The 26,139-nt window shown below is 37.4% G+C and overlaps 1 protein-coding gene across 5 annotated transcripts; it reads right to left on the reverse strand.

Annotated features, from left to right (window-relative positions):
- Positions 1-127: 127 nt before the first annotated feature.
- Positions 128-24,217, reverse strand: KBTBD2 (kelch repeat and BTB domain containing 2). Of its 5 annotated transcripts, XM_079152356.1 has the most exons (6): positions 23,580-23,937; positions 22,452-22,549; positions 15,426-15,545; positions 12,368-12,870; positions 5,534-5,699; positions 128-2,843 (listed from the first exon to the last, which is right to left on the reverse strand). In XM_079152356.1, exons 4-6 carry the CDS (start codon positions 12,535-12,537, stop codon positions 1,308-1,310), a joined length of 1,872 nt encoding a protein of 623 aa, XP_079008482.1. In that variant the 5' UTR covers positions 12,538-12,870; positions 15,426-15,545; positions 22,452-22,549; positions 23,580-23,937; the 3' UTR covers positions 128-1,307. The 5 variants fall into 5 exon arrangements, with proteins under 5 accessions (XP_079008482.1, XP_079008481.1, XP_079008483.1 ...); XM_079152355.1 differs by lacking the exons at positions 22,452-22,549; positions 23,580-23,937 and adding an exon at positions 24,095-24,217; XM_079152357.1 differs by lacking the exon at positions 22,452-22,549 and having other exon boundaries at positions 15,426-15,542.
- Positions 24,218-26,139: the final 1,922 nt, after the last annotated feature.

The raw sequence follows: 26,139 nt of genomic DNA on the forward strand, positions 1-26,139 counted from the left end.
GTGAATCTGTGTGTTCATGTGTGTCTATCTCAAAATTCTGATGAAACCGCCTACAATTAAGATGACCCACCCAGTAAAATCTAAACTAAAGGCAGTTATACCATTTACACCACAAAAGAAAAACAAATTGAATATATACAATTTATTTAATAAATTAATATCATTCAAAATACAGTGCCAGAACATTATGCAGTTGAACATGCTAGTAATGTTTGTCATGAAGCACCTGTGCTCATGTTAGATTGGCGGCGCCCCACTACTGCTAGTGGTTCCTGGGATTAATGCCAGAGCAGCGCTAGTTATCTGCTCTTCTGCACAGCTAGTGCAGAAAATTCCTGAACAGTTCACCTTCCTAATCCTACCCCCCCAACACACACACATCAGGTTAAAAAAAACACACCCTGACAGCTAACAGATACCTATACACAATCACTCTACAGTAATGCTTGTTATTAAATTAAGATGTAATGACCTGGTTAACCCACTCTAAATCTTTAAGATGGAGAACTACATCAGCAGCAGGTAGTTATATGCATGAGCCAATGTTAATGTAATACAGAAAGTGGAGACATTTACTGATTAAAGCTCCACACAGACCCGCACAATGAGGGGCTAGCAATTCATGTTGCAAGCCCGGCAACTTAAGTCCACACCTGGTAAATGACCAGCTGAATGGACAACCTGTATTCTAGGATAGACAAGTATAAGTTAGTGGAAAGAGAATACATGCACCTAATAGTATAGTTAGACTGATCCTGCAGTCGTAGCTTTCCCTGTGTAATACCATGAAGTTATGGAAGATCTTCTTCAACTATAGTATAGGATTTAGACAACATTTCTATACCAACAAGGACATTAGTGTTAAGTGCAGCTGAATTAATTACACTGGAAAAACTGTATTCCAGGACTTCAGAACAGAAGCACAGGAATGAAATTCATATACTGAAATAACCTCAGCACAATTTGCGATATACCACACTAGGAACAGGAAACTACTTTTGTAAGTGAACTTCTTGAACTGTACATACACAGGGCTAACAATGTTAGATAATCAGACTCTTATGCTCTCGTGATACACATAAAAGTTTCTCAGTTATTGAATAACCTATTTCATATTATGGAAGCATATCTTTCTGTAAGACTCACTGATATATATTATACTGATGCAAATATTAAGTAGGGCATAAAAATAAAATTTATCAAAGATAGATATTTATGTACTCATATTTAGTCCTTTCATAACTTCCCATTTAGCAAAGGAAATGACAAAGCACATGAATCAGGTGTGCACTCCCTGAACTCCCCAACTATACAGGGGGTAGTGCAACCATTTCTCCATCCAGTTCAAACTCTTCTGTCCCATCTGGTGAAAAAAGATAAGTTGGTGGTTTCCATGGAGATTCTTCAAGGCAGGATGGATACAGTTTCCCCACAGTGCATCGAAAATCTCTCCCTAAATCCCACAGTACACGTTCAGATATATGCTGCCGCAGAGACCACCGATCAAGTTCCAGATCATATTGGTAGGTGACATACTTAGCTCGCTCATTCAAGTGGGTTTCTCGCATAAACACACAAAGAGAATTTGAGATCACAACAGCTCTAACACAAGGGTCAGAGTATCTCTTAGCAGGGATGTTGGCTGCCATTTTCCATTCATTTTTATTCACATCATAAATTTCCACAGTTACTGAAGACCCATCTACAGTGCCAGAGGGGAGTCTTATGCCAGAATTGGTAGCAATATGTAACCCTCCAATATAGAAAATTTTATCACCGAAAGCTGCAGCTGAAGCAAAGGATCTGCTAGTCTGTCTCATGGCCATTTCCACCCATGAATCAGACCTTGGAAAATAACAGTACATGAGGTTCAGTGTCATCACATAAATGCAGTCATGAACCACAACTGCTGCACTCCATTGCCAAGCACAAGGCAAAGGGCTTACCATTGTCCACTCATCCTTTTCAGTGTCATATCTTTCTACAGTCCTCCGATTAAGTTCTCCACCTACACTATCTCCTCCAATTGCATAGATATAGCCTTCACAGCAAACCAAAGATGGCTTTATGCGGACAAAAAGCATTGGGGTCTTTGGAAACCAGGTATTTTGCTGTGCATCAAACCAATAAAAACAATTCACAGTTCTAAAGGCAGTCTGAAGTTTACTTGTTTTACTGTGATTTGTTTTTGTGTTTTTCAGAGGAACTTGACCCCCTGCTATGTAGATATCATTATCAGGGGTTACAACTGTCCCAACCTTATGCAAATCAGCTGGTGGGCTGCATAATTTGTAAACTTTTTCTGCCTGGGGGCTGTAACAGACAGAAGAGTAAAGACTACATGGATTTTCTGAAGATGCTTCAATAAAAATCATCATCTCCTCTTTAGTCATCCCCAGTCTTGGTTTGAAAAACTTAGGCATGGACTTATAAAGACCTTGAACCACCACAGACTTATCATTGGGTGGCAGACCTTGAAACCAAGCTCTCTGTGTTACTTCTGAAAGTGCATCAATTCTGATTTGGCTAAGAACTGAAGACAAATACTGGGATCGTGATTCTGTGTTGTACTCTAGCCACAGCATAGCAGCTTCTCGAACTGTTTCTTCCTTTTCTACATTTAAATTGTCACTACTGAGAATGTCTATCAGTAGGTCATGCGACAGCTGCATAAATGCTTCTTGGTGATATACAGCAGTAAACTTATGCTCCACCATTCTTTTAGCACTTTGTTTTAATTCTTCACAACTGAAGAGATCAGCAAAACTCAACAATCGCACACAATTCTCTGCATTAATTTTTTTAATTAAATATTCTCGACAACGTTGTAACACATCTTCTACCTAAATTAAAACAAACAGAAAAAAGACTGATAAGAGCAAGATAGACAAATTTAATTTTTTGGTGCTGGGGACTGAACTTCAGGCCTCATGCATGCTAAGCACATGCTCTACCACTGAGCTATACACTCCAGCCCCAACTTTTATTTTTAACTAAGACATAGGCATGTTAACCAGACCCCCACACTGTAAAAGTTTGATTTTCAGATGCATGTTTGAACTAAGAGTATTAAGATGAAGGTATTTCAGTAATAATAGGAAGCTGCAGTTTTCCATTTCTTTTTCTCACCTAAGGCCTACACAACTGTCCAAGAGAGAGTAGCATGAGCCAGGCACAGTGGCTCATAACTGTAATCCCATCTGCTCAGAAGGCTGAGGTGGTAGGATCACAAGTTCAAGGACTGCCTGGGCAACCTAGTTGCCTAGACCCTGTCTCAAAGTAAAAAAAAAAAAAAAAAAAAAAAAAAACTTAAATGGCTGGCCAACAAACACCACTATTTATAAGGTACCAATAAAGAAAAGAAAAAAAGGTCTGAGGAGGGTAAGGGATGTAGCTCACAGTGGTAGAGTGCTTGCCTATCATGTGTAAAGCCTTAAGGTTCAATTCCCAGTGCCACAAAACTGTCACACAGTACTGAACAGGCATGTAAAAAATTAAAGAGCCTGAAGGGATAAATAAAGAAATTCACAATATATTTTTCTAGACTTAAAAAAAAATTTTAAGGCATGTTGGTACACACCTATAATCCCTGTAACTCCAGAGGCTGAGGCAGTCTCTTTTAAGTTCAAGGTCAATGTCAGCAACTTAGAGAAACCTTGCCAAAAAAGAGAAGAAGGGGCAGAGAGGACTGCATGTAAGCTCAACGGTTAGCACTCATGAGTGGTGGTTCAGTCCCCAGTATCAAAGGGGCAGGAGGATATATATATATATGTGTGTGTACATATATTTACTATTATTTATTTTTAACTTAAACTTTTTTAGATAACCATATGAAAAAGTTTAAATAAGATCTCCATCAAATAAGCCAGGTTTGGTAGTGCACACCTGTACTCCCAGCTACTTAAGGAGGCTGAGACAGGAAGAAGTATGGAAAGTTCAAGACCAGTCTAGGTGACTTACCAGGACCCTATCTCAAAATGTCATTCAAAATTATTTAGCATATGTTTATCATGTACCTAGGCTAGAGATGTAGCTCAGTGGTAGAGTATACCTAGGTTTAAATCCCAGGACATTATATTAAAAAAAAAAAGGAACTTTCTACAACACTTTTTCAGTATCCTAGTGATTAACTATGATTAACTAGAAGTACTTCCTAGTGACAAGTCAGACTGCTTGAATTCAGAACTTGGATTGACCAGTCAGTAACTGTGTAATATTAGGAAAGTACTTTTACCTCTCTAAGCCTCACTTTTCTCTCACATAAAATGGTGAAATAATAGTTCTTCTACCTCAAATGATTATTGTTAAGGATTAGATTAGAATCTACCTGAAGCATCAGTTCATCAGTACAACGGCTTCAGTAAATCTCTAGTATCTAAAAGTATTACTTCAAATGTTTAGTAGCGAAAGTCAGGTAGTAGTCATACAAGCCCTGTATCTCAGGCTTGCCAGACCAACCCAACCCAAGAGTATGAGGACTGCTACATTTGGGCAAGCATACACATATAACTTTCATTAATATGGCAGAAGAGAATTATAAGGAACAGTGTTGACATTTACATTAAGTATTCTAGAATCTCAATTTTTTAAAATGCATCAATTTCTTAGCTATTCTTTTAGTTCCTGGCTCTAAGAAAAACTTGCAAGCTACAGAAAAGCAGTACTTACAGGAAGCAGTCCTCCCTCCTTCAATGTTTGGATTTAGGATATGAATACCTTTTACTCTAAAGCACAAAATAAAGCTACTATAGCCTCATTTTCCACTAAGGTTTAGACACAAATCACTGCACAATTTTACAGTACAAGACTGAAAAGAAAGGAAGCTTCATAAGTAATGAATTGAGTTCTGGTTCCCAGAGTTACAATGAGGTGTTAACATTTAACCAGTGTCATTCAAAATTATTTAGCATATGTTTATCATGTACCTAGGAGATACCATGAAATGTGCTCCCCAAATTTAACCTTTGGAGAAACTTTCTTAAGTACAAAATGTTATTTCAAAACATGAAAAGAAATGAGGAAAACACTTATATTCCTCTTAAAATTAAAAAAGGGAACATAAGAGGGAAATAGTTAAACAGTTTATCATACATGTCAACCATTACTTTGTTTTACTTTATTCCTTAATAACGCAATATACTCCCATAACCACTATAAATATCTATTTCCACAAGAATGTAAATTCTTCTGTGAAAATACCATCAAACATTGATACATTTAAGCTTTAAACACAGAAAATTAAAGCATTTAAATTCAATACCACTAAGAATTAACCTGAAATCTAAATTCTCAGATATATTATGCAGAATATGAAATCTGGATGAAATCCTCACCAACCTTTTAAATTAAGTTCCTATTATACAACTAACTAGTTAACTAGCTAAATAAATCCCATTCTTCTTCCTTTTCACATTTTATAAATAGAGAAAAAAAAGTTACCTTTTAGAATCTGCGAAAAGAAAATTACATACAGGAAACATCACCAGCAAAACAATAAACTAACTCAAATATATACCTGAGGGAAGTATATTACCTGAAGGAAGCAAGCTGTTTCATAAAGTTGTTCTACAGTGCTGTCACTTATTGCCAAGTTACCCGTGTATGCATAAGTTATTATTATCTGTAAGGTGGCAGCATCCACATTCCTCAGGTGTACATGTGTCTGCTTGCTTTCACTTAGTCCACTCATGAACATAGCCCTACGGCAGAACATGGGAAAACAAAGCTGAAGAATTTAGCGTAAAACAAATGCAGAACTTAAAAAAAATTAAGACATTAGATATTTACTTAGGATATTTATTTATAGAAGACTTTTGAAGGAGACAACAGAAAAGCATATATAATCCAGTGCCAAAGATATACCAGACTATGCCATGCTGGGTAAACACATCAAAATTAATCTATTTCTTAGAGTCATACAGTGGAACACTACTGAACAATTAAAAAAAAAAAACAAAAAAAAAAAAAACGAACATCAAAAGCATTCACTTATGAATGTTATTCATTATGCTCAGCAAAGAAGCCAGATATAAAATCACATATTTTATGAATCCATTTATATGAAATGCCCAAAAAAGGAAAATAAACAGAGGCAGAGAGAGAGAGAGAGAGAGAGAGAAATATATTAGTAGTTACCTAGAACTGAGAGTAAGAATGGGGAGTGACTATAAATAAGCACAGGAAATGCCCTGCATTAGATTGTGGAAATGGTTGTAAAACTCTGCAAATATAGTAATAAAAACCATTTCATTGTACAATTATACCTCAGTATTGGTTCCAGGATACCCCTGACACCAAAATCCAAGGTTGAACAAGTCCCCTGTATATCCTTTCCTTTTGGGTACTGGAAAATGGAGCATTATTCAGCAATAAAGGAAGTTCAGTATTCATAAATACTATAAGTGAACCTCAAAAACATTATACTCAGTGAAGAAGTCAATATAAGATCACATGTATGTATCCATTTATATGAAATGTTCAAAAAGGAAAATAGAGGTAAGTAGTTACCTAGAGCTGAGTAAGAATGGGAAGCTGAACCTCCCAGGGACACTTTTTTTTTAATTTATTCATTTTTATGTGGTACTGAGGATTGAACCCAGTGCCTCACACATGACAGGCAAGCATTTCTACCACTGAGCCACAACCTCAGCCCAGGGACACTTTTATTACTGAGTTGCATTCCCAGTCCTTTTTATTCTTTGAGATACAGGGTCTCACTAAATTGCCTAGGATGCCTTCAAACATGCAATCCTCCTGCCTCAGTCTCCTGAGTCGGTGTGCATCACCAATACCTGGCTTTGCATATCCTTTTATATAATTTAAATAACCTCTCCATTACCTCAAATACCTAAAACAATATAAATGCTAGATATTAGACTCTATTGCTGAAGGGGAATAATGACAAGAAAAAAATTTCTACCCATTCAGTACAAACAAAACTTTTTTCTCAGTATTTTCGATTTGCAGTTGTGGATGCACAACTGCAGAGAGGGAGCATACACTGTGCACTTAAAATGGTTGGATTTTTGAGCTGGGTTTGTGGCTCAGTGGTAGAGTGCTTGCCTAGCAAGTGTAAGGCACTGGTTTTGATTCTCACCAGCACATATAAATAAATATCCATTGACACAAAAAATATATTTTAAAAAATGGGTAGATTTTGTGATATATAAATTCTACCAATAAAGCTGACAAAAAATTCATTTATCAAACAATTTCCTAAGAATATGCAGGATACTTTCCTAAAAATCTATTATAAGCATGAAAATATGCCAAGATAACTGTATTGTGGAGTGTACAAAATAAAATACTTAATTGAAAAGCCCCTCCATGTAGTGATTAAGAATGGGAATTGGGCTGGGTATAGTGGCATATGCCTGAGCACTCCAGCAACTCTAGAGAGTGAAGCAGGTGGATCCCAAGTTTGAGACCAGCCTCAGCAATTTAGTGAAGCCCTAAGCAACTTAGTGAAACCCTGTCTCAAAATTAACTTTTTTATAAAAAGGGCTGGGGAAAAGTGGCTCAGTGGTTAAACTCCTCTGGGTTCAATCACCAGTACTCCCCCCTACCACCACACAAAAAAATAGATATCATAATAATCACTAGATTGGGCCTATCAAGGATAAGATGAGGAGCCAGGCATGGTACACCCATAAAATCCCCAGCTTCTTGGAAGGACGCACCCATATAATCCCAGCTACTTGGAAGAGTGAGGCAGGACGAATGATCACAAGTTCAAACCTGGCCTCAGAACCTTAGCACCCTGCCTCAAAAAAACAAAGAGCTGGGGGACACCTTCAAAATGGACAAAAATGGTAGAATCCAACTGGGGCACAAATGAATATCTAAGGTTCATGAAGATACTGAAAAATAAACTGGAATGATGAGTCGCAGATCTTAGAAAGCCTTTAAAATGAGACTAGGGCTGAGTGGTAGAATATGTACTTATTAGCATGCACAGGCCCTGGGTTCCAAATTCCAGCACTAAAAAAGAAAAAAGGAGTCTCAGCTTTTTCTTGTACATAATGGAAAAGACTGAAGGGTTTTAAAGCCAAGATTTAGCACGATAAAATATACTTTGGATAACCTCAAGAGCCAAAAGCTAAAGATATGAAAACTGGTTATGGGCTACAACGAGAATTAAAAACACTTGAGATAGGGCACACGCAAGAAATGGATACAAAAACTATTACACACTAGCAATAATAGGTGTTGGCAAGGATGTGGAAAAAAAGGTACACTCATACATTGCTGGGGGGGGTTGCAACTTAGTGCAACCGCTCTGGAAAGCAGTGTGGAGATTCCTTAGAAAGCTTGGAATGGAACCACCATTTGGCCCAGCTATCCCACTCCTTGGCCTATACCCAAAGGACTTAAAATCAGCACAGTACAGAGATACAGCCACATCAATGTTCATAGCTGCTCAATTCACAATAGCCAGACTGTGGAACCAACCTAGATGCCCTTCAGTTGATGAATGGATAAAGAAACTGTGGTATATATATATACAATGGAATATTACTCAGCCATAAAGCAGAAAAAAATTATGGCATTTGCAGGCAAATGGATGAAACTGGAGAGTATCATGCTAAGTGAGATAAGCCAATGTCAAAAAACTAAAGAACGAATGATCTCACTGATAAGCGGATGATGACACATAATGGGGGTGGGAGGGGGGCAAGAATGGAGGAAGGAGGGACTGTATAGAGGGATAAGAGGGGTGGGAAGGGTGTGGGGAGAAAAAAAAAAAAAAAAACAATGAATCAATAACTATTACCCTAGGTAAATGTATGATTACAAAAACAGTATGCCTCTACTTCATGTACAGAGAAACAAATGTATCCCATTTGTTTACAATAAAAATGAATTAAAAAAAAAAAAAAAAAAAAACTATTACAAAGGACTTACAAGACCTGATTATTTCCTGAACAGAGCAGAAAACAGGCAAGAGAGAGTCAAAAGTTACCTATTTATTTTCAATTAAACACATGAAAAACTGTTGTTAACCATTTAAAGAAAAATTGTAAAGCCAAGAAGAAAAGTTAATCTTAGGGGAAAAGTAAGTTAAATTTTAGATATATATGATTTAAGGACAGATAGGTCAAAGGGAAATAATAACCAGCTAAGTATTAAATATTAGTGAACAATGAAGGTGAGGCATTAATGCAGTGGGAACTAAAGTCAGGTAAAAGTTATGGAGAAAGACTAAAAAACAATTAAAAAAAAAAAAAACCCCACTCAAGATTCCAATAAATGGGGTCTAAGAATGAAGTTCAGTGGTAGAGCACCTGCTTAGTGTATGCAAGGTCCTGGGTTTGTAGGTCAGTGGTAATGCATCCCTGAGTTCAATCTCCAGTACCACCAAAAATAAAATCATGACAGAAATAATACCAGAGCAGTATACTACTACTCAATACTACTCAGGACAACAGAAGTGGGTGTCAAAAACTGTTGGGCTGGAATGGTGGCTCAGTGGTAGAGGACTTGCCTGGCATGTGTGAAGCACTGGGTTCAATTCTCAGCACCACATATAAATAAATAAAATAAAGGTCCATCAACGATTTAAAAAAGCAATTAGTCACAGATGACTTCTAGAATAGCTTAGAATGAGCAGGAAGAATGACAGCTAGATTCCAGACAAGCAGGGAATGGAAGAGGGGTGCAAACAATGTCAATCAGAGTGACTGATGTCTTCCCACGGAAGGACACAAAATGGTCACAAATAAATCTGACTGAAAAATGAAGAGCCAGGAAATGTTCTTGAAAAACATTCAATACACCTACTGCTACCAGCTTCACCTTTCTGACATGGAAAAATGGGAGATAATCACAAATAACTTGAAAAGAACTTGAGTTCTCAATAAAAATGAAAGATTTAGGGACAGAGTGGTTTTCACCTTTATGCTAGTCAAGGCAGTAATTTTGAAGAGAGTAAGGGCAAGAGAATGGCTGACTATACAGAGGCACTGAGACTAGTTATTCTAGACTATGCTTTATGACAGCAGACTAATGAACTTCTGTAAGTAACCGTGCTTCCTGAAGACCAATGACAGAAGCCTAGCCTAACCAAAACTTTAAAATTTACATTTTTATAAAAAAGCAAATCATATTTTATATAATATAGTAACAGATTAAGTACTATACAAGTGCTGATTAATTCTCAAGTAATTGTCTCATTTTGGGTCTAAAATGTACAGTAAATGTTACCAGGAAATACAAACTATTATTCAGAAGCATCTATAGGTTCTTGATGGGATGACACAAGTTACACAAACTACAAAGGAAGAATGTATCTAGTTCAAAAGGGAGAATTTCTAAATTTGTAGAAGCACTGTGTGCAAAGACCTGGAAACCTGAAAGCAGAATCCTGTTGAAGAACACTTGGGAAAAGATCAAATTATTATAGGAGTATATAATAATCTACCCAATTCAGAGAAAAGATCATATATGGCAAGGAAACATTTTCTTCTTATTGATATAAAATTATGCATAGACAAGATCTTTATGATGGGCAACTTTAATACCAAATATATATTGGACTATTCTTTTAACTTATTTAATAAATATAAAGTATATGACTTGCTTTGGGGAAGTCATATTCTCTCAGATGATCAAGAAAACTAAAAAAAAAGGGCTAGCTAGTGATAAGAAAATAAAGTCTCAGAAAGACTCCTGTCTTTAAAGTTGTAATATTAATGAAAGATTCAAGTTTCCTTGTCTTCAAGAACACTATTTTCAATTATATTGGTTAAAGATAAATGATCTCACAGCTAGAGAATTTCAAAAATGTTATCTCTACAATCACAAACTTTACATAGGGGAGAAAAAAAGGAAGACATCTAAGTAAACTCATGTGTTACTTTCTGGTGAAAATAAAGACAGAAAGTATTAACAAAATTTCTGTACAGGTTTTAAAGTTAGACCAGAGGGCAAAGGATCCTAAACTATGATTATAAACCGCAATCTGAAAATCCAAAACTAAGGCAACAAGCTCTTCCCATTAATGGGTAATCAACTTATAATTAATGGTCATTAAAAAGGAAAATTTATGAGCCAAGGTTTTGACTGAACTTCGAACCTTCCTTGATTTGCAACACCACCTAAGTTAATGATTCTGGGGAGGAAAAAAATGACATTGTTACCATTTGCAAAGCTCTTTAATAAACAGATTCAGATTTCATATCTCAAACCCACCAAATGAGTATTTCTGGCTTTGAAATCCAATGATCTCCAATTGTAAAGCACCCAACAGAATCTCAATGATTAAACAGGCTTTTGAATCAATATTTGCAAATAGACTAATCCTTCTGACAGAGGAGACTGAGTGTTTGAAATTCCATAAAAATTTCAGATTCAACCAAAACAAAAATTGTAGGCACGACTAGGCAACTGGCATTAAGGACTTGGCTTTGCAATTAGGGGATGTGTTACACTGAGGAATGTGAAGTTTCTCTATCTTCATATAAATTAGCCTTGAAAGGTCAGTTTAATCTAGCCTGTTTATAGCTGTCACTAAAGAGCAGCAGAAATTAACTCATTGATGATCTTCTTACCCTATTAGCATTTGTAGAAGGAATATACTGATCTACATTTAATTCATCTTTATTCACCCTGTTCTTTCCAAATAATAAGTAAAAGTCCACTTAAGGACACAGAACACATAAAGCAATTTCGATATCCAGCTTCTTTTCCTCTCATGAAACTTAAAGATGCAAAAGATCATAAAAATGTGATAAAGTTAAGCTTTATAAAAGGTATCCTGAACAGTAATAGCAACCAAGTCTAAGAAAAAGAAGTAACTTTTTAAAAAAATATTTTTGTAATTGTCAATGGACCTTTATTTTATTTATACATGGTGCTGAGAATCAAACTCGGTGCCTCACACATGCTAGGCAAGCACTCTACCACTGAGCCACAACCCCAGCCCCCAAGAAGTAACATTTTTGTGAAGGAAATGTCTTAGCATACTGTCTAAACAGCAGTTATTATCTCCTAAAAATTATTGGTTTTATAGTAGACTTTGGTTTATAAACAAGGACCAGTTTTCTAAGTGCAGTATTTCAGTATCTCCAGAGTAAAATTATCTCATTTTCATTTCTCTGAAAGAAAAAAACTATATTCTGAATCTTTATGTCTCCCCAATATTAAAACTTTACCTTAGGTAACTTTAACAAATTTCTTGTATTTATACTTTTACAAGACCTTCTTTTGTATGTTACACATGCCAGGAAATAATGTGACAATTACTACATTATCTGAACTGAAAACACTGAGACTTAATTTTTGAAGAAATTTAACATTTAAAAGAATTCCTACTCAAGCCAACATTCTGTATTTATAATTACAAACTAATCAAGAGTAAAGTACTTACCTGAAATAAGAGCTACATGTTGCAAGAACCATCTTATGACAAGGGAATTCAGTGCCCTCAACAATTAACACTATGTCAGTAAACAACTGCTGTTCATAAAACAGTTTCAACTGTTCCAACAAGGATACAGCATATTCAGTATTGATCTGCCTCTCGTCTTGAGTGGACATGACTGTATTCCATTAATATCTCCCGGAATAGATTAGAAAAGTCAGTCTTGATAGAAGGTCAAGTGAATACTTCAGAAATAAAGGAGATAGTCTGCTTGCTTTTATCTGCAGCATTCAGAACCAAGACTGACACAGTGACTAATGAATAGTATCTTGTTATAGGCTTAAAATCACTGCTAGGTCATCCTGTGTTAATTAGGTTCTTCAGAGTTCTTCAACACAGTCTGTGGATATCCTGCTCAAATTTGCAATTGTGCAGCTCATGAGTAAAAGAGAAAAATACAGGAGGTAGATTTTGTGGCAACATCCTACGTTCAATGATCCTCTGGAGAACTAAAAAGAAAAAAGTCCAGTTAAATTAACTAGGCCAGTACACTCCAAGACTACAATGTTTAAAATGGTAGCCTATAAATTATATTTATCTGAAATTGAACCTTATAGACATTAAAAATGAAATGAGAAAAATGAACATTTTAATAGTCCACATTTTTAAAAAAATTAATAAACAGAAGAAAATTAACATTTGTCCACATCATGTACAAATACAAGAATGGGAAGTTCTACTTTATGTATGTAAGATATGTCAAAATACATTCTCTACTGTCACATGTAACTAAAAATAAAAAAATAAAAAAATAAAAAACAGGTTTAACTTTCTGCCTTCTATGCAAAGTATAAACATCCCAGGAAAATAAGGAACATGTAAGTAAGCAAATATTTTTTTAAAGTTCTGCAAAGATTTTAAATTGTCAAAACCAGATCTCCTCCTTATCTGTTCAGTAAAAACACATAACCATAACTAAGGGTAGGAGAGGGAGAATCCTCACTCTTACAGTGATATATCATCTTTGGATATATTTTAAATATTCGCTAAGACTTCATATTTAATTAAAATGACAAACTACACAGTAAATAGATTCAAACGCTTTACTTCCAATGTCTAGGATATGTGTGTTGGGGGTATTCTTAAAAGTGCTAGAGATTGAACCTAAGTCCTCACCCATGCTAGGCAAGCAAGCACTACCACTGTATAGCACTCTCAGCCCTAAGCTACATATTTTTAAATCTGTAGTTCAACAGTGTAAGAGAAGAAATTTATTTCTTTGCAGAATGGTCCATCCTAGGAATCTTTTATGTTTAAGCATACAATTTTATTGAAAAGAACCATAAATGGAAAGAAATGTGTTCCTAAACAGTAAATGCCATTATTATACAAATACAAATGTTCTCTAAATTAATAAGGTTAATACAAATACAATCCAAATACTATTTTCAGGGAAGTTATCTGTAAGAATGTACAAAAGATGCCAAGATATGGGGGTGGGGGCAAATTTTTTAAGACTCATCAAATATTAAAATGTATTACAAATGTAAAGTAAATGCAAATACACACAAGACATTATATATGATGAAGATAAACATGGCATTTCAAATTGGGAAGTCTGGCTTATTTCAACAAACAAAAGCTACAAGAACTGGCTAACTACTTAAGGAAAAAAATTCCTAAATTTTAGTCATACTGCACATACAATTCATCAAAAAAAATTCCAGCTGAATGAAAATTTAAAATGTTATTTGGAACTCAGTATTTATAACTTTCAGGTAAGGAATTACCAGAAAAAGAAGAAGGAATACCCACCAGAATGTGACTAACACAAAAGCTACCAAACACGAATGCTGTAAAAAATTAAACCATACATAGTTTAGCAGGTTTAATAGCAAAATTTTTCTTTTGACTTTTTAGAGCTCTTTCAATCTCAGAATTACAACTAAGATATTGCAGAAAACTATTTGGCACTGCAAATGCTTAATACCTCCTACATCAACTGTACTTCTAAACATTTTTCTTATAGAAATATATCCATTTGGAAAAATACATGGAAGATGAGCACACAGAGGCATCTGTCATTTGTTATATAAGGAAAATAGAGGAATAGAGAGAGCAGGTGGTTTTTTTTTTTAACATGTTTTCACAGAACAATGTGAAGGATATGATCAAGGCCATGAAATAACTTCAACAGCCCCAAGGAGATATGTCTCCTTGTATCCATCCTCTTATTAAAAAATAAAATCTGTTAAAAAAAAAAAAAAAAAAAAAAAAAAAAGAAAAGAAAAGAAAGAAATATGTATGCATTTGGGTTGGGCATATATAGCTCAGCAGATCACTTGCCTAACTTGCAAAGCCCTGGGTTCCATCCTAGCACTGCAACAAAAGGATGTGGGGGGAAGGGAAATATATATGCATTAATAAACTGAAAGTCCTAATAACCCCAGCTGTAGGATCCATGTCTTCGTCCATGTTCAAACGAGGTTACCAGGGCCAGGTTGGACTTAAGACTATATTGTTACACCCCAGAATTTCTTGGGAGACAAGCTATACAAATAAGTCTGGTTGCTCATTACCCATTCAGTGGTATGACCTGATTTTTCTGCAGTGATTTTTGAGGGTCCCATTTTGTTTTTACCTGGATTTTGCTAAATTTGATGTTTGATGTTTGTGTGTGTGTGTTACTGGGGACTGAACACGGGCTCTCTACCACTGAGCTACATCCCCAGTGCTTTTTGTGACAGGGTCTCCCTACATTGCCCAGGCTGGTCTTGAAATTGTGATCCTCCTGCCTTAGCCTCACAAGTCATTGGGATTACAGGCATATGCCACCACACCCAGCCAGATTTGGTTTATTAAAGAATATGCATGAAACTATATTAAAACAACATAAATTCTACTTTTAGATTCCCCTATTTCCCATTCTTCTTTTGGAATCCAGGAGAGAAATCCTAAATAAAAATTACCTTAAAATAAGCAGAAGTCATTCAGAAATAACACTAAACAGTAATTCAAACAGATTTATATCTAGTACAATTTATAACAAAATTAGGTATCTTACCTCTCTTGGAACAGGACTTCAAAAATGTATCAACTAAATATACAAACAGTTGCAAAGTTTAGGATGATCAATCAACAACTTTCAAATTCCCATAATACATCTAACAAGATTCCTTCACTTCTAAAAAAAAAAAGAAGAGAAATTATCATCCTAAATACTCTGAAACATTTCACAAAAGTGTACTATATTACTTATGAAGTGAAATATAACACATTTTGCATATTTTCTTTTCAACTGTATTGTTATATATATCATTCCATATTATATAAAAAATTAACTTCAAAAAGTCACATATTCCTGTTATCCTTAGAAGTTGGCATCCTGTTGAGTAATTCTCAGGTACCAAGGAAACTGATTACTTAATTTTATCACAAATTAATAGTTGCTTAAATTTATTTCAAGAAATGTTTATTGCGTATTTATTAAGTGCTAATCATTGCACTTTTAAGTACCTAGGTTGAGAGGTGCCAACCACTAAAGGTTCCAGAACACCAAGTGCATTTACTCTCACTACAGGCTACAGGGAAAACCACAGTTGACAGTTAAAAACATGGTGTTTTTTAAAATCAGTAGTCATTAGAGGCAAGTAAATGAGTGATACGAGCTTCAAGTTAAAAACATTTTTCTTGAAATTGAATTGTTCTGATTTTTCATTTCCAAACTTTTTATTTTATTTATTCATTTTTTACAGGGGTGGGGTACTACAGATTGAGCCCAGGTCCTTATGCATGCTAAGTTAAGCAGAGGCTCTACCATTTAGTTACACTTTCAGCCCCCAAACTGTTTCTGAGATAGGCCATCACTGTATCACCAAGTTTGGTCCTGAATTCCAAACTCTTTGTTCTCCTGTGATAGTGGGGGGTGAACCCAGAGGTGCTCTATCACTAAGCTACATTCCCTACCCTTTTCATTTTGAGACAGGGTCTTGCTTAGATTCATGACTAGTGCTGAACTTGTGATCCTCCTGCCTCAGCCTCCTGAGTTGCTGGGAATAGGCCCTCACATAGCTTTGAACTCCAAACTTTGATAGAAACAAGTATGAGAAATGTTATTCTTTACCTTAAAAACTATAATACAAGTAAAATGAGCAAAGGCTTGGCAGTTGGTCCCACTGCTAACAGTGGTTCACACTAGGGAAGAATTCCTAATTTTAAAAAGAAAACTGAAAAGATACATACTTTCTTTTCTCACCATAAAGACAAGATACTTTGGGTTTGGGAATTGTTAAGATCTCTATCCCATGAGTTTGGATGAACCCAACTACTACTCATAACCATAAAGCTTTAAAACACAAAAGAGAACAACAACAAAAAAGAACTCCCATTCCAAGGTAGCCAAAGACAATATGTAAATAAATGGATGAGTATTTCAATAAAACTTTATTTTAAAAAACAGGTTACATGAACCAATCTCTGCTTTAGACTGCCTGTTGAAACAGTGAGTAAAATATATACTTGGAAGTTATTTTTGCTGGAATGTTTTTCCTTTAGACCACAAAAATTAGAAAAATAACAAATTTTAAATTTTTGGAAGTTGAACTAAATGTAATTCTTACTTAACCCAACCTGTATAGATTCTACCTTTGAAATTGAAATATTCTAATATCTCTTACCTAATCATACAACTACCTTCCCAAACACTCACTGATTTCATGGACTTCGGAAACAGATTTCCCTTATATGAATACCTTTCATTAAGGTTCAAAAACAAAGACATCCCTCCCTTCAGATAATTTGTTGGGGATGAGGACAATGAGCTGGGGCTGTAGTTCAGGGGTGGAGCGCTTGCCTTTCATATGTGAGGCACTGGGTTCGATCCTCAGCACCACATTAAAAAAAAGATAGTGTGTCCATCTACAACTTAAAAAAAAAAAAAAAAAAAAACAATAACAACAAAGGCTAATACAGATTTGAATACACTTAGCTGGGCGAATACCTGCAGTCTCTAACAACTAAGGAGGCTGGAGCAGGAGGATTTCTTCAGACCAAGGAGCTAGAGGCCAACCTAGACAATATATCAAGATCCCATTCTCAAAAACAGACCAGAACAAAAAATAAACAATACCACACTACTGAGGATGATGATAATGAGATTCAAAAACCCTTAAACTACTTTGTTTTGTCAACCACATCTACATACACTTGAAAAACAGACGACATATACAAGACAATACTTGTGTAAAGGTATTTAGGGAACACATGGATTCATTAGATGAACCAAGGCACAGAGAAAATAGGAAATCACTGTTTTATGCCACAATTCCTGGTACCAGATACTTGAAGATTAATAGGAAAGTCCTAAAATTAAAGGTGATCGTTAGAACATATTCCACAGTGCCAAGCGAGGTGAAGCACACCTCGCTTTAAAAAACAATTCCAGTAGCTCAGGAGGCTGAGACAGGAGGATGGCAAGTTCAAAGCCAGACTCAGCAAAAGTGAGGCACTAAGCAATTCAGTGAGACCCTGTCTCTAAATAAAATACAAAATGGGGCTGGGGAGGTGGCTCAGTGGTCGAGTGTCCTGAGTTCAATCCCTGCAAGTCTGATTCTAATTTAAAAAAAAAAGTACTATGTATTTTGACATGAAAACTATGAATATTCTTACTCCTTTTTTCCCCCCAAGTCTGAGCTCAGTTCAATGTTTTTAATTGATCTGCTTGACAAAAGAATAACAGAGTAAAGTTAGAATGCTACACACAAAATGAGATTCTTTTCTCTATCTGCTAATTATTAGAGTACAAAGCCCTGCTTATTTTTACATATAAGGACTTCTTATACAAGTAAAAAAGATAAATTGTGATTGCTGAAGGAAAAGAAAAAAAATTCTACTTCTAATATAGTTCCTTGAGGAAACCCAAATCTACAAGGTTCTACTGAATGAAACCACCACAAAAAAGTTTCAAAACAAACCATCTGTTACTGAATGTTACTGAATGAGCATCAAAGTTAAATAAATCAGCAATGTACAGAGACACAGAATTCTACTTATAAATCTAAAACATTTACAGAAAATTATTTCAATGTTTCTCTCTCTTAAATAATCAAGATGATTAGAATAAAATCTTCATAGAGCTAACCTGATTTTTCAGTTTGACCAGAAAACAGAAATGCAGGGAAAAAAAGAACTTATTTCAGAAGTTAAGGTTCACTGTCTGAATTGCTTAATTCACTTTCCTACAACAGTATTAAAGGGTTGGGGTTGGGGTTGGGGTTTAGTGGTAGAGTGCCTATCTGGCGTGCATGGCACCATACACGAAAAAGTATTCAGGTCTTCAGAATGCAAGATCCAAAATATGCCTGAGTATCTGCAAAGGAAATTTACACAAATGCTATTCTAATATTCATAAAGTGATAATAGTAACAATGGATTTGTCCTACAGATTTCTAAATAATGATATTAAAGACTAAAGAACCAGTGAAGATTAGAGAGATATATGAAATGCTGAAATTTTAAAAAACAATTCCAAATACTTTTGAAGGTTTCAGAAGTTAAGCGCAGTGTTTTCATGGGGTGAGGATATGAGGGAGATGTCTAATTTCACTTTGAAACCTAGTTTTTATTCCTACAGGTGTGTCAATAGAAACTTTCTAATGAGGAGCTACAGAAACACAAAGAGAAGCAAAGCAAACTTTTCCAATGTTAATCAGGCAAGATCTAGAGGATCAAGTAAAAAAATAAAGGATTAAATACTATGAATAGGAAAATGAGACCTATGGACAACTAACTGAACAGTGAATGAAAAATGGAGGAAGAATATATAATGGGGAGATGGCAGGCATGGTTAACAGACACCAGTAATCCCAATGACTTGAAAGGCTGAAATAGGAGGACCACCAAATTTGAGGCCAACCATCAGAACTTAGCAGGCTCTGTCTTAAAATTATGGGCACAATGGTGCACACCTATATTCCCAGCACTTGGGAGGCTGAGGCAGGAGAATCACAATTCGAAGTTAACCTATACAACTTTGCGATACCTTGTCTCAAAACATTTTTTTAAAGGGCTGGGATGTAGCTCAGTGGTAAAGTGCTTGCCTAGCAGGCATAAGGCCCTGGGTTCAACCCCTAGTACTGAAAAATAAATTAATTAATTAAATTAAATAAGGGCTGGAGGCATAGCTCAGTGGTAGAACACTTGCCCAGCACACACAAGGCCCTGGGTTTGATCCCAGAATGGCAAAAAAAAAAAAAAAAAAAGCTTTAAATAATCATAATCATAATCACTATAGTTATGTAGGAGGCTGAGGCAGGACTATCTCAAGTTCAAGACCAATCTGGACAACAAAAAACTGTCTCAAAGAAAAAAAAAAAACAATTTTTGATTATATTTTTAAAAATGAAATTATATCCTAGGGATAGAACAGTTATATGCTGGTCTCCCCTCTACAAATCGCATAGATCATTTCATCCACAGGAAATACTTTCAAGTTGTGCTGAATCTTTCAATACTAAAAATATCAGTACAGAAGACTGAAAACTTTTCTTAGAAAGGATCCAGGGCATTCTGGGTATCAAATATTTTTTTTTAATTGTTAGCATGAAAACTCAAAACTACTTGGTTTGAAAGTCTAGTTCTGCACCATACTAACTGTATGAACTGTTTGCTCATCTGTAAAATGAAGTAAAAACAGAACTCTTCAATGGTTTGTTCTAGGATTATATGAGTTTCAAGGCCTGACACGGTACTACTATGTAAATTTTTGCAGGTATTATTAGTCCACTCACTGGTTAAGCTTTTGTAGTACTTTCCAAACTCCTGAATCTCGATACTTATGCCAGGACTAAAGATCCCAATTATAAGGTCTCAGCACTCCAAATAGTTCTTTTCATTCTGGCTAAATGGTATTTTATTTTTATTTTTTTGCAGTACTGGGGATTGAATCCAAGGTTTCACAAAGATTGGGCAAGTGCTCTACCAATGAGCTATATCCTCAATCCTAAATAGCATTTTAGATAAGAAAAATTCAAAGTTTTTAGAGACTAGGGGCTGGGTTTGTGGCTCAGTGGCAGAGTGCTTGCCTAGCACATGTGAAGCACTGGGTTCGATCCTCAGCACCACATAAAAATAAATAAATAAAAAACAAAGGTATTGTGTCTATCTACAATCAAAAAAAATTTTTTTAAGTTTTTAGAGATTATTTTGATGGTACAAATCATGAAACAAACTAAATCATCAAAGATTAGTCTTGAGAAGATTAATGTCAGTGCAGAAAAACTAAACTGACAGTCATGATGGCACAATCATAAAAAGTAAGCTTCAGCTCAGTTGGTAGAATGCAAAAAGGCCCTGGGTTCAATCCCCAGTACCACCAAAAAAAAAAAAAAAGAAAAGAAAGAAAAACCTGAGCAACTAACCTTTCTTCATTTCATTATGATAAGCTTCTCCTTTGGTAGGACAAATAACTGGTGCCAGAGAGTTTGCTTTCAAATGATCAAAAGTATTTGTTCTTTAGATTATCAAATGCTATAAAAAGAATCTTCTGAGTTTCAATAAGCAGCAAAAAAAGATACACACCTTGCTCTGTGAAGAATTTCTCAAGTTTAATAAATTTCAGCAGTTTTCCTACTCAAGTCAAATTCATAACTTATATTTCCTTGAGTTCCTTTTTTATAATACTGAAAAGACCATATAGCTCCATCAAATTAATTATGCTGAGCACCCTAAACAAATTCAGGTCAGTATAAGCTTATGTATTACATAATGATTAATAAGCTATCTTGCTTTTAAAAAACTAAAGAATAGAAAAGAGATACCACCTGTGATAAAGTATTTATATGAATGTAGTATATCCTTTCATTTTGGACATTTTCCCCCATAGCTTTGTATAGTGCTTTATTAAGAAAGCTGTAGAAAGAGGCTAATGCAAAACTAACCTCAACTTTTTCACTGGAACTTCACTTTCTACCAATCAATGATATTTTTTTTTTTTTTCTTTTTGGTGGTGCTGGGGGTTGAACCCAGGGTTCTGAGCATGGGAGGCAAGGGCTCTACCAACTGAGCTAAATCCCCAGCCCTCAATGATTTCTTAAATCGCAGATTTCCTAGATAATCAAACACTCACAAATGAAGTCATGAAGAGCCTAGTCACTTAATAATGATTATGACTACTAAAGTCTTTCTTTAAATAAAAGTGAGGGTAAACTTTTTCTTAGAAGCTTACCACAGAAGCTACAGGTCACTACTTGTCAGAAGCATGCAAGTGGGGTAGGGAAAGGGTAGAATCTCTTATTAAATGTTTATATTTTCTCCAAATCTCTTGTAATAATCCCTTTCTCCCACAAAGAAGAATCTAAGCACTTCAAATCCACAGTAAGAGAACCAGAAACACTCTTCATACACCTAAAACATTAACAGAACCAAAGCTGGCATTCCTGAATTATGTAAGTATCACTTGGTCTATGTAAACTCTACAAAACTGGAAGAGACTGAGATGTAAGGAAGAAGTGAAATCTTCATTCATATGTCCTTTCTTCTAGCACCAACTGTGTTAGGAATATGGGCAAGGAAAAAAAATTTTTTTCTTAATAAACGTGCATAACTTTGGAAAAAACCCCAAAGTTGGCTTTATAAAGACTGTGCTCAAGATTCCAGGAATTTACTATGCACCATAAACACAATGTCAATGTTTAGATATTATGAAATATTTCATTATTTCCAATAACCAAGGAGAAAGAAAAATCTATGGCATGCTTTTTAACTACTAAGATACTCTGTTCCAACCCATCTTCTTACAGGCCCTATGTATAACATTAGCAAATATTATGGTAATGCTCCTTATGGGAGCAAAAAAGGGTTAAGAGTTAACAACACTTATAAACTCTTCTACAAAATTGTGTACTGAGAAAAAGAGCACTATGTAGAAAATAGCCCTCTGTGTGAATAGACAGAATGCTCAAGAGAAATGCCATAGTCCTCAAGATGTACTCACAGACCTCTTAAAAGATTTTAGTACCCTATCTAAAAGGTCTTCAAAATGCACTAGGCCAACAAAAGATCAAAGCAAAGAAGTAAGCTTAACATTAGTTACCAGCCAAGGAAAAGAACTGCAAACTTTCACACCATGGCGAATGGAAAACTGACTGCACTGACTTCTGAATTTATTTTAGGTCGGGAAAATAAGTCCTTCTGAGGGAAAAAAAAAAAAAAAAATTGCCAGAAAAAAAGTTATTTACTAACTTAACTCATTCACAACGGGAAGTGATGTGCAGTCCCTACGACTCAAATCCAGGCAAAAATTCGCAATTCAGGGTGAGAGAAACGTAACTAGTTCACTCACTGCTGATAGGGTTGCTTCTGAATGCCTGTCGGCTAAGTGAACCAGACATACAGATTCAAGTATAAACAACACGTGACCAGTCCTGGCCCCCTACGTTTTGATGGGACTAACTGACGTAGACGTTGGCCAACGCGTACCTTTTTAAAGTTAATTTTACATTCTGAATCTTTTACTTTCACTTGAACAAGTATTCGTGGAAACCGACCATTCTACATTTCCTGCAGTCAATATTCCTCCTCTCCCTTTAAGGCAGCCACAAAGAGATCTTAGATTGTTAAACCAGAGAAAAAAGACGTGAACTCAAAACAACTGCCCCACGGCGAACTAAGATGCGATGCTACTCCGCGGCTTCCCCACGCGTAGGGAGAGGGAGAGGGAGGTGGTCGAGTTCAAGTAAGTTAACGATTTCACAGTCTAAAGTAAACACGCACCAATTTCCCGTTTCAAAGGGCAGCTTCTGCTTTCTTTTTAAAATCAATAGTAGACCATAATAGGATCTGTTATTAATCTAGACCTTTCTTGGTTACTTAAGATGCATCAGGAAAATAAAAATAAAAACATAAGGGCTGCCCTCCTCCGGCCCACGCTGTCGCGAACACGCCGCGGGTCGTCGAGGACAACAGCTCTGTTTGGGCAAGGGCGGGCGGCACCCTGGAGACCCGCGGCCACCGAGAACCCCGGCCCGGGCCGGAAACGCCCCCGCGGGAGCGCCCGGGCAGCCCCTCCCCCCGCGGCGGAAGCGACGCGGGTTTGAAAGAGGCCGCGGCGGCGGTGGCCGCCGCCGCCGTCCCCCGCCCGCCCGACCACAAAGGGCTGAGCCCCGCTCCCGCCACAGCCTTCCTCTCCCCCTCCCGCCCAACGCCAAGGACGCCTGCTCACCCGAGTCCCTTAGTCCCTCGATCCGGCCGGAGAACCCCAACACACAGGGCCGATCGGAGGCGGCGGCGGGGGCGTGGTCCTCTCGCGGCGGCCCCGGCCGGGGTCTTGCCTCTGCCTCCCGCCGAAGAAGATTGGCGCCGCCGCCTCTTCCTTCCGGTTTCCTCTCGCACCCACCCTCGGCCCGTCAGTCCGGTGCAGAAAGCAGCGTCTTCTGCGGGAGCGCCGCGCGCTCCTCAGGGCCCAGCCGCCGCCAGACTCCTCCCCCGGGAGCCGCGCCGCCTCGTCAGCCCCGGGCCGCGAGACGCCCAGCTCACCGCCCGCGCCCCGCCCCCGCCGCGCGCTCTCGCCCCTTCCGCGGCCCGGAAGCGCGCGGGCAGCGGACCGTTGGCCCGCCGCAGGCGCGCCCACCCCTCCCCTGGCCTCCCTTCCCTCCCTTCGCGCGCCTGTCGATACAAGCGGCAGTTTTGCAGTTTCCCGGGTTCTCGAGACCGGCCCCCCGCCCTCAGCTGACTTACCCCGCCCTTTTCCTTTGCTGGATCCCACCGGAAAGCCAAAACAATTGAGGCCGCGCAGGCGCGAAGGAAAAAACGGAAAGAGCAAGAAGGGCGGGGGCGGCGCGAGGTGACGGCAAGCGTAAATGAAGGGGGTTCCCGGGGAAGGTCAGGGGAGAGCCCGCCGAGGGCGCCTGCGCGGAGGGAGGGTGTCTCGGAATCCGCGGGCCTGCTGCGTGAGCTTCTCCCGGCCTCAGCGGCGGGGTTGGGCTCAGGCTGGCGAAAGGAGGGCCCTGAGAAGTTCAGCACTAAGAAATCCAGGCAGCAAATCACCGGACTTTATGCCATAGGCAGTCTTTTTCCTCTTGTATTTTCCCCTGGAAATGGCAGATATTTGCAGGCTGGGTCAAGGAGTGGGAACGTGTAGGAGTAAACAATGCCAGATCGGGGAAGAGGGAACCTGGGGAGACGTGAGGCGAATTGCGGAGTGGGCTTTGTCTCCTCCGTCCTAGCTCTCCAAAACACGCCCTGCACTTTCGAAAGCACGTTCAGTTTTCTGAGGCCAAGGAAAAGGTCAAAGTAGCACCCGGAAGGACCCGCAGTTGGGGAAGGAGGGAGGCTCCAGCTAGTTTTTGCTGCAATGCGGAGGCCCCCATTCTCCCACAAATTCCAAAGGAAAGTGTTTGTATCAGCAAATGGCTGTGGCCCTCACCAGTTTGACTAACTTGCTATAGCTTGTTAGCAAGCAGAAGGTTGTAGTTTATTGTCTCATTTGCTAGGAGTTATTCATGGATTAAAAAATGGTCAGAAAGGCTCACAGACTCCTAATTTACACTCTTGGCCCAAGCCCATTCTGGAGAAGGGAGGTGACTGTAAGATAAAAGCGTGTACATTACTGAAGGGATTCACTTCCTGCATGCTAGACTAAATCACCTGACTGCACGCCAATATGTGTGGTATCTAGAACTAGTGATAATTTGTTTTTAGAAAGAAGAGTCATTTAACCCTTTATTGAGTTCCCTCTGTGCTTATCTGATAATACTCAATATGTAGAAAAGAAATATATTTAGTTATAGATGGACAATACCTTTATTTATTTTTATGTGGTGCTGAGGATCAACCCAGTGCCTCACACGTGATAGGCAAGCACGCTACCACAGAGCTACAACCTCAGCCCCTAGACCCTTATCTCTTACCCTGCACAATGGTCAACTCAAAATGGATCTCAGACTTCGGAATTACACTAGAAACTATGCAACTTCTAGAAGAAAGCGTAGGGTGAATACTCCAACATATAGACACTCCTTTTTCCTGAAACTTGGGAAATAATGCCAAAAATTAATAAATGGGATGGCATCAAATTAAAAGTTTCTGCACAACGAAACGAATATGAAGAGAGGGCTGGGGTTGTGGCTCAGTGGCAGAGCGTTTGCCTAGCACGTGTGAGACACTAGGTTCAATTCTCAGCACTGCATAAGAATAAGTAATATAAATGTTCATCAACAACTTAAATATTTTTTTTAAATGTGGAGAGAACCTACAGACTGAAGAGCTCCAAAAACATTAAACCTAAGAAACAATCCATTAAATAAATGGGCAAATGAACTAAACAGACAATTCTCAAAAGACAAAACACAAATGGCCAATATATATGAAAAAATGTTCAACATTGTTTGCAATTAGGGAAATGCAAATCAAAACTATACTGAGATTTCATCTCACTTCAGTCAGAATGGTAGTCATCAAGGATACAAACAATAATAAATGCTAGAGAAGATGTGGAGACAAAAAACACTTGTAAACTGTTGGTGGCATTGTAAATTAGTACAACCACTATGGAAATTCAGCATGGTGCTTTCTCAAAAGATTAAGCAGAATTACCATATGACCCAGCTGTATCAATCCTTGGTATTTGTCATAAAGAAATATAGTCATTATACTATAATGACACATGCGTACCCATGTTTATAGCAGCACAATTCACAATAGCCAAACTATGGAACCAGTCTAAGTGTCCATCAACAGATGAATGGATAAAGAAAATGTGGTATGTATACATAATGGAATTT

Source organism: Sciurus vulgaris (assembly GCF_902686455.1).
Source record: "Sciurus vulgaris genome assembly, chromosome: 8".
NCBI lineage: Eukaryota > Metazoa > Chordata > Mammalia > Rodentia > Sciuridae > Sciurus > Sciurus vulgaris.